Consider the following 13,986-nt stretch of genomic DNA (forward strand, 5'->3'; position numbering starts at 1 on the left):
AATAAATATTGCTGTCTGTGTGCGGAGGGAATGGAGTGGGGCCTGATGGGAGAAACCATGGGATGGGAGGATTAACCCACACCTGGGTGCCTGTTGGGGGACATGGGAAGCTGGAGACCCAGGGTGGAGAGTGGCTGGCAGGTGACACAGGTGACACTCCCACCCCAGGATGCTAATCTGATGGGGCCCCTCTGCTCAGACCCAGGTACTACCAGACAAGGACCCCACCTCCCGGGGGACAGGAACCAGGATGCTGGAAGCATCTTTGGTTGAGGATGCCCCCCCATCCTGCCCATATAAGCTTTTGTTTGGGGCTTTAGCATAAAGTATATACTCAAAGCTTTTAATTTCCTTAGCAACAACCCATTCTAATCGTGGGTTTGTACTGTGTGCTAGGCACTGTGCTGAGTGTACTGCATGCGTTACCTCATTTATGCCTAACAAGCATCCCAGGACACAGGTAATATCTTCTCCATTTTACAGATGAGAAAACTGAGGATGAGGGGGGGTTGGTGAATGGATCAAGGGAACATGTTTCCAGGACTTTTGCCCTATCTACTGGCCTCTCACTACCTTTCCTTCCAAGCCTGGGACCTCGGACATTCTGACCCCTGATTGGTGTTGGGGTTCATTCTGAGCCAGTGGCCACATTTGGGAGGTAGTTGGGTGGGGTCTTGTCATTCTGGAGCTGGAATTGCTTCTTTTTGTATGCAAAGGTGAGCGATGGTAAGCATGTACATGTACCCTTGGGTGCATTTGAAGACTAAGGGTGCAGGACCCTGAGTTAAGGGGTTTGGGAACCAGAAACAATGTGTTCACCAGGAACGGGCAAAAGCCGGTTTGAGGTGTGGCTGAAGAGGAAGCTCTGACTAGCACACCGCCCAGCCCCCTGGGTCAAAGCCTGGAGATGGGGCCCTCAGGGCTGGGGAGTCTGAGGCTGGAAGAGGAATAGCCATTTGCTCAAACTCACACAGAAGAGTGGTGTGGGGAAGGGCCTCCTCACTGACTCCCGATGCCCCACAGAAGCCCCCACCAAGGCCCAGAAGGAGAGCGACCAGTGCCCATCCCACCCTGGGCGGTGTGGTCCTTGGCTTCCCCATCCCAGCTTCTGGCTCCAGGGCGTAATGCTGGCCAGCCTCCTATCTGGGAAGGCCTGTGGGGGGCCCCCACGCTGTGGATGCCCCCGGCTGGGTGTGGTGTGTAGGTAGGAGGTATTTCTGGACCTGCATCTGGAGTCTCTGCCTTGGGTCCTGGGCCCACCCTGAGGGGTGTCTGAACCTGCCTCCAGGTTGCAGCCTGTGTGTCCATGGGATGGCTCCTCTCTCCTCAGAGTCTTCAGATCCACCTCAGGGTCTCCCTGCGCACCCACTCCAGGAAGCCTCCTTGGCCAAGCCCTGTAACGGTGACGTGCTTTATACAACACACCTTGCTGCACTTCTCCTGAGTAAATGTTTATAGTGAAGTCTCGCCTTCCTTGTGAGAATGGGGGCTCCTGGAGGCAAGGCTGTGTGTTCCCCCTCCAACTGAGGGTCCCTGAGAGAAGGGATATGTCTGCCCCTCACACTGAAGCCTTCTATGTCTCTTTCAGCCTCAGACTCATCTGGTGCTTAGCCTGGGGCTGCTCAAGACCGCATGCCTGTGTGTGTGTGTGTGTGTGTGTGTGTGTGTGTGTGTGTGTGTGTGTGTCTGTGTGTCTGTGTGTATGTGTGTTGGGGGTGGGTAGCCAAGACTTCCAGCCTCTCTGTCTCTGCCAGTTTTCCAACCCCACCCAGCTACAGAGGTCTGGGAGGGTGAGCTGGGCCCCCTGGACTGAGGGAAGCAAGGGTTGGGGCCCAGAGCGCTGCCTTCCTTCAGGGGTGGGCCCTCGGCTGGAGGTGGGGCCCATCTTTACCCTTCCTCCCAGGTCCTGGGTGGGGAAAGGGGGGCAGCCCAAGTGCTGAGCCCCTGCTGGGGCCATGACCGCTTCTCCTTGCAATAAGTGAGGAGACAGCAGCTATTAATATAAGATGAGTTCACGGGCTCACAGCTTCTGCAGGCAGGAAAACAGGCTCCCGGGGCTGGGGGCTGCGGCAAGTCTGTCTGTCAGATTCTCCTCTGGAGCCTGGAGCCCTCCAGCCCCCATAGCCCAGCTCCCTATGTACTGAGACCTTTGTGTACACAGGCACTTGCACACAGGCACGTGCATGCAGGCCCATGTGGTGGTCCAGGCCCCTGGCTGTTCAGAGAACACACACATACATACTCACCCAGACATGCATGTATAGCCAGATTATCTGAACACTGGTACACACATTTGTACACAGATATATCATTGCACACATAGTCATGTATATACATTTGCACACAGGACCACATTTAATGGAGGCCAGCACATGCCCTTTTGCACACAGTGTACACAGTTGCACAGGCTCCCCGCTGCTATCAATGCTCAGCAATCATGAATTCACAGGCAGGCCCTTGGTTTCTAGCACCATGGAGCTGAGCTGGTTCAACTTCCCCTCCCTGCCTCTCCCCTCCTCCAGCCTCATGACAGGCAGCGGCAGCTCCTGCCAACCCCAATGTCTGCCTTCTGACTTCCCACCCCCCGGGGGTCCCCAGATCCCTGATTAACCCCCTCGCTAATTGGCCACCAGCCCCTTGACTTTGCTGCAGGCCTTCTCAGGAGCTGGGAGCAAGAGGCTGCAAATTGGCTAGGCAGGATGGGTCTGGGGAATAGAGTGCAGGAACAGGGCGAGGGTGCTGTAAGCCCAGTGCCTGACTGCAGCCAGGCAGGGCACCCCCTATACCAGGGCTAGGGGAACACCAACATCATATTTTCTTGTGAGGGCCCTCCTCCAATTCACATGTATACAGTCCTATGAAGCCATCCCTTCCTGCACACTTACACACCAGTCGTGTGCATGGACATGCCTCACCCTCTTCTTCACACAAATGAATGTGAACATTTGCACATATCCAAGTACACTCATGAACAAATCCAGTACACATGCAAGCAATATCTGACATGTACATAAATGCGCCTGCCAGATATCCTGAGACCATTTATATGTACATCAAAACACACTTCGAACCCCGGCCAGGTAGCTCAGTTGGTTAGAGCATCATCCCCCTACACCAAGGTTGCAGTTTCAATCCCTGGTCAGAGCACATACAAGAACCAACCAATGATTGCATAAATAAGTGGAACAATAAATTGATGTTTCTCTTCCTCTCTCTCTAAAATAAATAAATAAACTTAAACACACACACACACACACACTTTACCTAAACACACAAATGCAGTCACATGTGCAGGCTTGCAAACACATATACACATGCCTATGAATGTTCTCCCAAGTATATTTGCAGGTATGCACGACCATACACCTACATGTGTGTGAGTGCACACTGTGGAGTCCAGGCACACATGTGCACCCCACTCACATGCATGTAAATACTTGAACCAGCTACCAGTGACCACAGCCTAGGGAGAAACTCCTATAGCCTGCCTCTGGCTCTGCAGAGGCAAAGGAAGCTGAAGGTTGGTGCAGTCTGTTGGTGGGGGTGGGGAGTGGTGGAACCCACCCACGTTCCAAGTTGCCTGGCAGAGCTTCTGGCTTTAGCCTCTGTAGCTCCTGTCTCCTTGGCTCTGAGACAAGCCCACAGCGTATTCCACTCTGTTGTAGGCAACCTGGGGCAGTGGAAAAAGAGTTTCTATTTCCATGCTTGATACCAAATGGCTGTGTGACTTTGGGCTGTGTGACTTTGCTGTGCCTCTCTGTGCATCATTTTCTCAACTGTAAAATAGGAATAAAAAGCTTTGTGTTGGTAACCCTCCTAGGACTGCTCTGAGGAGTCCAAGGGTCACGTTTATGGATGTGCTTTACTCAGGCACACACGTCTGGGGAGGTGCTAGTTCCCAAGATGATGAGATGCCAGAGTGGAAGGGCCTGCCAATGTCATCATGGTCAACTCCTCACTGAATAGGTGAGGCCCACCTGGCTGGTGTGGCTCAGTGGTTGAGTGTCAACATATCAAGTAGGACATCACGGTTTGATTCCTGGCCAAGACGCATACTGATTAATAATGCTCTCTGATCTTTCTTTTTTCTTTTCTTTTATCCTTTCTTTCCTTTCCTTTTCTTTTTCCCTTCCCTTTCCTTCTCTTCCCTTCCCTTCCCCTCCCTCCCTCCCTTCCTTCCTTCCCAGAAAGGAAGAGAGAGAGAGACATCAATGACGAAAGAGAGCATCTTTAGAACATCATTGATCGGCTGCCTCCTGCACGCCCCACACCAGGGACCAAGCCTGTAACTCAGGCATGTGTCCTGACCAGGAATCTAACCGTGACCTTTTGTTTTGGTTTATAGGTCAATGCTCAACCACTGAACCACACCAGCTGGATTCATTGATGTTTCTATCTCTTTGTCCCTCTCCCTTCCTCTATGAAATCAATTTTATATATATATATATTTTATTATTATTTTTTAAAAATAGGCGAGGCCCAGAGAGGGAGAGCAAGGTGGGAGCCTAAAGATATGACTTTTGACCTCAGCCAGCACGTCCGCTTCTGTGTATGTATGAGAGTGTGTGTGCAGTTGCAGCACTCCTCACACCGCGGTTCTGACAATTCAACCACATGGTTTCTTTGGCTATGAAAGGCTTTTTTGTCCTCCAGCTTCAGAACCCCATCTCCTGGGGCTGAGGGGCAGCCCCTGGTGAGCACCTGAAAATGCTCTCTGCCTCGTGATCTAGGGGGGGACTAGCTGACAACCACCCCCAGAATTTATATGGAAATAGAGCCAGATTGCCCTGGCCACTGGGTGGCCAGGAGGGGGCAGTGAGGAACTGGCAGTGAGAAGGGAGGGGTGGCTCCCAAGCACTTTGTGTGAGGTTTGCCTGCGATTTTGTGTATTCCTGTAACCGTGTGCGGATGTCTTTGTTTACACAAGAGCAGGGCTCTGTGGGTGTGCCAGTGTCCCTGTGCCCACTGACGTGTGTGGGTGTCTATTTGCGTGTATACATCTGAGTGTGCATGAATGTGTGCATCTGAACAGGTGTGTGTGCCCGTACCAAGTAGGGTGTGTCTGTGGGAAGCCCCATCCGAAACCCAGGGAGCTTAGGGGGCAGGTATTTCCAACTCTGAAGGCCTACAACAGCTGGAACCTCAGCCTAGCTCCCTGGATTTCAAAGCAAAAGCAAAACTAACCATTACCTGTAAAACTGGCACCTGGAATGGACAAAAAGGGAAACCCTTTAACATGCCCCTTATGACACCAACGTCCACGCTTCCAGCTGCAGATTCTGAATGCTGGTAAGTTGCACGGTGAACAGAGCACCAGCTCGGAACTGTGGCTGTTCCTGGCCAGCTGTGTGATCTTAGCAAACTCACTTTAACCCTTTGAACCTGTTTTTCTCATGTGCAATTTGGGGGCCCCTTGCCTCCTAAGGTTGAAATAAAATGTCTGCAGTTTGGGGCAGGTAGTAGGCACTCAGTAAATGCTCCTTCTTCTCAGGATTAGCCCACGGGGGAAGCGACGTGCAGAGGGACAGCTCCAGTGGAGAAGCCGGAATGTAAGCTCGGACCTCTGGCTTCCCAGAACCACATTCCTTCCCTCCAATTCCCCAGCAAGGGCGGCTCCCCACACCATTTTGTCTTCTCCCAGGGCAGGCGCCTGGCTGCCTGTCAGTCACCAGCCTTGGGAAGCCAAGTGCTGACTAAACACAGGCCTGAGCAGGAGGGTGGAGCGAGGGGCTCCACAGGGGCTAGCGGCTCCCACACCCCCTCCCCTGTACCCCCACCTTCAGCGATGAGCTGAGTGGCTGGCGCAGCAGTTGCTGACGATTCAAAACTTCTGCCCCTTCTCCTGGGACGCCAGTGGGTGACTCTCTGAAGCACAGGCATGACCAGTCACCAACCCTGCTCCCGCCCCTCTTCTGCTGGGCCCGGAACTGGGTGTCTGTTCCTAAATCACCCCCAGGGACAGTTACCCACAGCAGCTGTGCTCGGAACAACCACAACCGTTGCTTCCTGGGCAGGTCATTTTTTGGGTCAGAATAAAAACCCAGCCCCCTCGCCTGGGAGAGGGGCATGCAGCAGCCTAAACCTTTTATCGGATTCCACTGTAAATTGTTCTATTTAAGGTAAGTTGCTTGGGTCTGAGAAACAGACAAGATGCCGGCCAGATGTTGGGAGGTGGCATCAGCATTCAGCCTGTGCTCCTCTCCTGCTGCAGCACGGAGTTGCCAGCAGCACACTCCCCCCAGCTAGCTGGAGGGGCCTGTGGATCTGGGCGTCTAGGTCCCCAGACCTGGGTTTCCTGCCTTCATCCCCACCTCCCACAGGGTGCACCATCACATCCTGGGCCTGCTGCCTCCTCTCCCCCGCCCCCGCACTGGACCTCCCTTGGGAGCTGGCTCCGTGTTGCCCCCTTCTAACCACTTCTCCCATTAAACACACACACATACACCAGAGGTGGCTGAGTGGCTACAAAGATTTTATCAAATTATTTAAAACATTGGCATTTACGTATTTGCGTGTATACAGTTACATGGAATCTTCAGGTCACTGGGGAGCTAATGTACACATGAGCCTGGCAGGGAAGCAAATGAGACCAGACTTGGAGCCACAGGGCTTTAAGAAACTGGACATCCTTCTAAGGACCTGAGAGCAGTAGGGCAAAGGGAAAGGGTCACTGAGGGGTTTGGCTTAACCCCACAGCTCAGATCTCTAACTTAAGCTCCTTCTCCATCCTGGAGGAGGGGGGGGGGGAGAAAGGGACCCATTTTCAGACTGTATCCCCATATCCCCACTACATATGTGCTCACTCCCTAAGATCTTGATGTGGAACACACACCCAAGAATCCTTTGGTCCAGGTCCTTCTAAATGTTTGTATCAGAGAAAAGAAGGCACTTGGGGAGCATTATGGTCACTCTCCTACAGGCACATCATTCTAGACAGGAAGTAAAAACCGGTTAGTTTCTCAAGTGAGTGAACTGAAAGTCAACACAGTAACATTGTTCCCTAGCACTCACTGAGGCACCGACAGAGGTGGTCCCAGGTCAGCTGGAGCCCAGCAGAGCTCAAAGCCCGAGGAGGCCCTGGCCTCGGGAGGGGGCTGCAGTGGGAGGCACAGGAGAGCAGAGCTGGGACGCGGTGGGAATGCTTAAGCAGAGGGTCACCAAAGCCAAGAGACCTCAATCTGTCCAAGCCGGCGCTGTGGAGCCAGAGGATTGGCGCCACGGGAAGAGATTTCACATTAGCCTGACAACACCGTTCGGCTCTGCGGTGACATTGGCCAGGTCGTTCCTGAGGGCGCTCGAGCTCCTGGAGGCAAGCTGAGCTTGGGCCCGCTGTTCTGAGCTTCCGAGGGACAAGAGCCTGCCCCCACCCCGAGGCTGCTCCTTTGGAATGTACTCATCTCACCACCTGGGCAAAGCCACCAATCACTTCTGACACTGCCTGACGGTCAGAAGCTGGGCCCCTGGGCCACAGGAATGGGGGCAGGTTCCCTGGGCTGAGCAGACCAGAAAGGGAGGTGGTTTCTTGGCCTCAGCACTTAAGAGTCCTTATGAGCCATTGTTCCATACACTTACCAGCTTGGGCCCAGTTTAAATAATCACTAAACTTTGCATTCCACAATTACAGGATTCTAAAGACACATGATTACCTGCATAGGGTCCTTTATCATTTTAAAGGGCTCTGGGTTTAAAGCAGCATTTTTGGGGGTGTACCAATGCATAAGTAGAGCCCAGCTGACTGGGTCCCAGCCCACCCCTCCCCCTCCCCCCAGCCGAGGAAGCCGGCTGCTACAAAGCGCAGAGCTTGGCTGCGTAGATTTTAATGAGAACGTCAGGCAGAGCTATGCTGTTGCTCTCCGGGACTTGCAGATCATTACCAAACCAGCTGTAGGATGAGAACACAGCACATCGAAACCCTAGGAGGTCACTGAGCTAATGATCTAATCCTACCTTCCGCAGGCAGTGCCCCTCCCCACCTCCTCCTGCCCCCAGACCTTTCCACAGCGGACTGTCCATTCCAGAAGCCAGGCCAACACCGCCCCCTTCAAGGTCAGAGCAGAATGATAGCGAGTGGCACTGACTCCCCTCTTCCGGAAAGGAGGGGGATGGGAGTAATTTAGTCAAAGCCATTAGGCCCAAACCCTGGCCTGGCCAAGCCCCAGGACTCCTATTTGGGAGAACCACTGCCCTCCGCCTGCCTCTACCACTCCTGGCTGCAGCGCGGACACCTTCAACAGCCATTTTAGGGTTCTGAAGAATGTACCTTCAGCTTCCAAGAGCAAGGTGGGAAGCAAGGCAGGGGCACACACACAGCCTGGCATGCTCAGCACTAGAGCCAGGTGCTGGCCCTGTGCCAGAGACACTGACCTGGGGAAGGGGGAGGGGCCCTCCGAGGCAGCCCCAGGGGGAGGGCATGCTGGTCCTACAGACCCGAGTTCAAGGAAAAGAGGCAGAGGGGGCGCTTTCAGCAGGGCACAGCGGCGGTACCCACGATCACACACGCTCCTCAGGCCGGAGGGTTATGAGGGCTTTGGCAATTACCACAACCATTTGCTGTGCGGCACAGACAGATCCTGTTTCTCTTTGTTTCAGGGCTCTGAAAGCAGGAGAAGCCAGGAGAAGCCGGTTTCAGCATAAGAGGCTGCACAATAGTTGGGGCAGAAGAGAAGAAACCTCACTGCTGGCCAAAGCAGACCAGGTTTTTCTGAATAATAGCACCTGTGTATTAGCTCTGGGAAAAAGGGGGAGGAAGGGCGGGAACATCACTGTGTACTGAGGAGGGGAGCTGGAAACAAGATCTACAGTCCCTCTGCTGATTTCAGCCTTCCTCAGGGCTGCCAGGCCCCCCAGGCAGCTACCTGCCACGGCTGCCAGCCTGAGGGACTGAAGCAGAAATGGGGGAAATAAAAAGGGGAGGAGTTGAAGAGGAATTGAAAACAGCACCTGTCAAAGCTGCCCACCCCCTTCCTTCTCTCACTACCTCTAAGTCCCCCAATTGGGCAATTCTCAAGGCCAGTTGGCTGGTAGATAGCAAAGGGGAAGCAAAGAATCACGAGAGGCCATAAGGGTCTGAGCAACACTGAGGGCCTGGCACAGGCCCCCAGCCCTCCTGCTGGAACCGCCCCCCCCCCCCCCCCCCCCCGCTTATGGTGAGGTCGGAAGCAGCAGAGCCGAGAATGCTCGGCCCAGGCCCTAGCAGGTGCCCATTAGTTGGTCCCAGAAAGCACAGGTGACTTGGAATCAGAAACCCTGGGCTCTAGACCTGTTACGATCCAACTGCATGACCTTGAGCAAGTCACTTCCCATCTGTAGACTTCAGCATCACTAAGAGGGTAGGACCCAAGGCGTGCCACCATTTCTCCGGTATTGCAGTTCCAAGTCTCTAAGCTTGGCTCCCGACATCCAGCAGAGGCCCAGATCCCTGTGTGTGAGGGCTAGTTTGGTCATGGGTATTAGAGGTCAGAACTGGGCTATGGTGCCCAGAGGCACCTGGTGACGACAGAGGGGTGTGTAAAGGAAACCCAAACACCACACTCAGGAGACGGGGCCTGGGAGGGAGGCAAACACCTCATTCTTCATAAAAGCATCATTTCTGGGCAGAGGGGTTGAGACCTTCTTTAGGGGCTTGATGGCTCCTGGAATAATGGGGATCCAGATACAGAAAGAGCTTAGCAAAAGGCAGATCGGGGCAGAAGGGTGCAGCCGTCTGGCTGCTGAGGCACGTGGCCTGCTGACCTCCCAGGGCATGGGAAAGGGGCCAGTTGTGTCCATGCAGGCTTTAGGACCACGAAGTGGCTGGCATTATTCGAAGTAGCTGAGGACAAGGATTTAGAGAGACCACAGTGGAAAATGGCTCCTCGGGAAAGGCACCAACTCCAATTTACACCCACTCAAAGGGATCAGCTTTGGGGTTTTCCCTTCTCTTCAATATGAAGGGAAGAGGGAACATCTCAGCTACTGACCCTCAGGGGCCCCGTGGGGCCTGACTGTGGGAGGTGGGAAATACATGTTGATTTGGAGGAAGCACATGGATATATCTTTGGTAGCTTCAGGGAAGGCTTTGGCCCCTTGAAATTTGTTTCCCCTCCCTCTTTTCCCCCTGGGACTGTGGGGGTAGGCATTAAAAAAGGCAGGTAAGAAGAAAAGAGAAGAGGTGGGCAGCAGGCAGAAAGAGCTAATCCGACCAGTCGTCCTCATCAAACTCAGAGGAGTCATCTTCTGAGTCACTGTACTCAACAGCAATGCGACGCGACAGGATGGTGGCCACGTCGTTGCCCACCACGTCCCGCTTCTCTTGTTCCTGCTGCTCCTCAACCCTGCGCAGCTGGAAGCCTGGTGGGAGAGACAGAAGGGTTAAAAAGGTGAGTCGGTCTCAGAATCCATCCAGGAATGAGGAAGGGGGAATGGCCATTGGCTGGTGGAACATGGGAAAGGACAGTGAAAAAGAAGGATCCTCTTGGAAAGGAGGAAGCAAGAAAAAAATAAAGATGGAGGTTGATGAAATGGTGGCCCTGATGCTAGAAGTGTCTCTGAAAGGAAGCCTGTCATCTTTCCCACTGTCAGCTCTCAGGCTAGTGAGGATCCTACTCCGCATGAGTGGGGACTGGCCACCACACCCCACCTAGTAGCACACAGTCTGCCCAATTCATCAATTACCACAAGGCTCAGCTGCCCTAGGTTGTCTCCTCTAGACCCGTGGTTGGCAAACTGCGGCTCGCGAGCCACATGCGGCTCTTTGGCCCCTTGAGTGTGGCTCTTCCACAAAATAGCACGGCCTGGGCGAGTCTATTTTGAAGAAGTGGCGTTAGAAGAAGTTTAAGTTTAAAAAATTTGGCTCTCAAAAGAAATTTCAATCGTTGTACTGTTGATATTTGGCTCTGTTGACTAATGAGTTTGCTGACCACTGCTCTAGACAATCCTTCAGTTCCTTGGGGATCCCAAGCAGAAGAAACCACTCTAGCCCCGTGGTATCAAACCTGGCTTCTGACAAAGAGAATAAATGCTCCATGAGGGAGAGGAAGAAGGAGGGGAGAGGTGACAAAAGAGGGAGGAGGCAATGGGTGAGAAAGAGGGAAAGAGAGTGGGCAGGAAGGGTATGGAAGGCAAAAAGGTGAAGGACAGGAATGACTGAGTTCAGTTGAACAAGTAACCTCCAGGATGTGATTCTTGTTCTCTGGGGTACAAAATGGATGCAAACACACACAAAGCACACATTTTCAAGAAGTTCAAAGATCCCAGGTTAAGAATTCTTTACTTTAAACCAGGGTGGAAAGAAATCCAAATCCCCTATTTTTAGGGTGAAGACTTTCTTTAGGCTGATCACAGGCCTGAGGTCCCAATCTCTCCCCATCCAATGAAAGCTACTCCCTGGGAAGGGCTCAAAACCCCCCACCCACCCTCAACCAGTCATCCCAGCTGCAGAAAGACAATGCTTCCTGGTCCTGGACCCACTACTGCATTTACCTTGGCGGATGGCTGAAAGCAAGTCGCTGCGGGCGTCGCTCACAGGAGGCAAGGAGGACTTGGACTTGGGTGTATCAGAAAGTGGTGGTGGTGGTGCGGCAGGCTGGCCGTCTGTGCCACCATAAAAGAGAGGAGGTGGCCCAGGAGGAGGAGGAGGAGGGGGAGGAGGAGGTGCTCCTCCTGTTGATTGGGATAAGGGAAGTGGGGGCAGGGTCGGGTAGTCAGCTGCCGGCGGTGGGGGAGGAGGGGGAGGGGCAGCAAAATCGGGGTGAGGTGGGAAAGAGGGTGGTGAAGGTGGCGGTGGGGTCACTGGAGACCCAAGTCCTCCAGGTGGAGGTGGAGGAGGGACGTTTATCATTGGAGGCGGAGGCGGAGGGGCTGAGGGTGGAGCGTAGCCGGATTTGAGGCCCAGTGGAGAGCCCAGAGGAGGAGCTGGTGGTGGATGGCTTGGGCTGACCACACTGGATCTTTTGGGTCCAGCTAAGCCAGACGCCCTTTGGTTGTTGTCTGCTGGGTAGCTAAAAGGACAAATAAAAAGACCCACCATCACTTTCAGGATGCAAATACTACCTATGGTTAAGCTACTCTATAAGCCTAGGTTTATTTTGGTTGATTGTATCATTTCATTTTGTTTCAAATAGAAAGAAAAAAAAATGGAAATAGTCAGAACAGACCAATAGCAAATGGGCAGTCTTGTAAAGTAATGAATGAGCTTCCTTCCCATTAGCAGGAGTCTTAAGCAGAGATTGAGAAAAACTACCTGAAAGAAGTAAACTTGGGATTCCTATATCAGGTAAGGGCGAGCCAAGATCACCTCCTAGTTCCCTCAAACTTTTAGCTCTGCAAGAAAAGGCACTCTCCTGAACCTCCCCCCGGAAAGGAACAGCCAGTTTAATCCTGGAGCCAGGACTACAAAGGCATGCAAGAAAGAACTGGAATAAAAATTCAACCACCACCCACCCACCCTCTGTTCCTCAGGTTATTAACATTCACTAGATCTTCTGAGGGCAGGAAACTCAAGCCAAGCTGACCAAACCTGAGGGGGTACAGATTTAAGCAATGGTACTTTCAGTGTTCATGTGTAAAAACCTGAGAAAGAAGGGAGGGTCTGAGGGTCAGCAGAGACAGGAAATGGATGTGCCACCAAACTTAACTCAGGTTGAGAGAGGGTTAAGTTGCACCTCTCCTGGGTCTGGTATGCTTGGCTGCAGGCTCTCAGGCCATGTGTGAGGATGAGGGCTTCTTTTCCACCTTTGTATTTGCCCTGTACTAACAGCTACTCCTTAGAAAAACTACCATCTTGCAATTTACCACAGACCTTCAAGCCTTAGCTGCATCTGACAGGACAGCCGGCAGGGAGTGATTTGGGAGGCAAAGATTTGGGATTAGTGGTTTCAAGAGCCAAGAAGAATGGAGCGGGGGTGGGATGCTTAGAGCATTTGCTTTAGGTTTCCATCTGAGGGGTCCTCAACATATCCAATCTCTAACTGAACAGTGTCCGAGGAGAAGAGTGTGCCAGGCACCAGAAAGGGAAAAGTAACTGTGAGGAAACAAACCCCAACACTCCTCAGAGCCCTTGTCAGCCATGACTTGCTAACTCTTCCCCGTATATCTCTGCCAGGGACACGGACGAATATCAAAATGAACAGATTTTAACTTGCATCTCTCCTTCCCTTTGTTTCATTCTTTCTGGAGAGTCTATCCAACAGTGAAATTAACCAGAAGCAACAGAAGAAAAAGATGACTGTAACTTCCTAGATAACTGAACAAGGTGTCATAAATAAGTGTTTTATGGGCGGTAAATATACCACTTCAATTCATGCGGAGTTAAAGCTAAGTAACATGCAAGAAATAAGTTTGGTGACTTCTCTATCTTTCCAGGTATAGGTAGTAGTAAAGAACACAGGTTCTGGAGTCAGACTGACCTGCTTTCCAATCAGGTTGGACTCTGCCTCTTACTGGCTCAGTGATCTTAGGTAAGTTCATTGACCTCTCTGTGCCTTCTTTTACTCAGCTGTAAAATGGGTACCTATCTCAAGAGGATTCTTGTGGGAATTTAGTAACATATATACTGTTTGGTATAATGCCTGGCACCTTACAAACACTTAATACATGTTAATTATTTCTATTATCTAGACAGATTTGCCTGAACTTATTTTAGTGGTCCTGGCCTGGATTTGGAACTCTTATTTTGTTCTTGAGTTTTTAAGCATCCAGAGTAGATGGAAAAGGTACCACCATTTACCTGAATTCTGCTGGTGGCGGAGGTAAGCTCTCCTCAGAGAAGGAAGAAGGTAGAGAAGTGGAGTCTGACTGTGGTGGTGGTGGGTAGTTGCTTGCATCCATATTTTCAACAGAGCCGATGCTACCATTCTGGTACACCAAGGTGGGTGGATACCTGACAATGAACCCAACACAAAAACTGTCATTTTAAAAATCTGGCTGGTGTGGCTCACTTGGTTGGTCCTCAATCCACATCAATGTTTCTCTCTTCCGCTTCTTCCTTCTTCTCTCTCTAAAACTCAA

At 52.2% G+C, this 13,986-nt stretch overlaps 1 protein-coding gene across 4 annotated transcripts in view; it reads right to left on the bottom strand.

Annotated features, from left to right (window-relative positions):
- Positions 1-9,532: 9,532 nt before the first annotated feature.
- The window catches only part of WASF2 (WASP family member 2), a 70,207-nt gene continuing 65,753 nt past the window's right edge, over positions 9,533-13,986 (bottom strand). For all 4 annotated transcript variants that reach the window (XM_080657837.1, XM_080657839.1, XM_080657840.1 and 1 more), the window contains 3 exons: positions 13,706-13,858; positions 11,461-11,978; positions 9,533-10,329 (listed from right to left, as the gene is read on the bottom strand). In XM_080657837.1, coding sequence (XP_080513963.1) covers positions 10,172-10,329; positions 11,461-11,978; positions 13,706-13,858 — 829 coding nt within the window. In that variant the 3' untranslated portion in view covers positions 9,533-10,171. The remainder of the gene's footprint in view (positions 10,330-11,460; positions 11,979-13,705; positions 13,859-13,986) is intronic.

Source organism: Plecotus auritus, assembly GCF_963455305.1.
Source record: "Plecotus auritus genome assembly, chromosome: 2".
NCBI classification, from domain to species: domain Eukaryota; kingdom Metazoa; phylum Chordata; class Mammalia; order Chiroptera; family Vespertilionidae; genus Plecotus; species Plecotus auritus.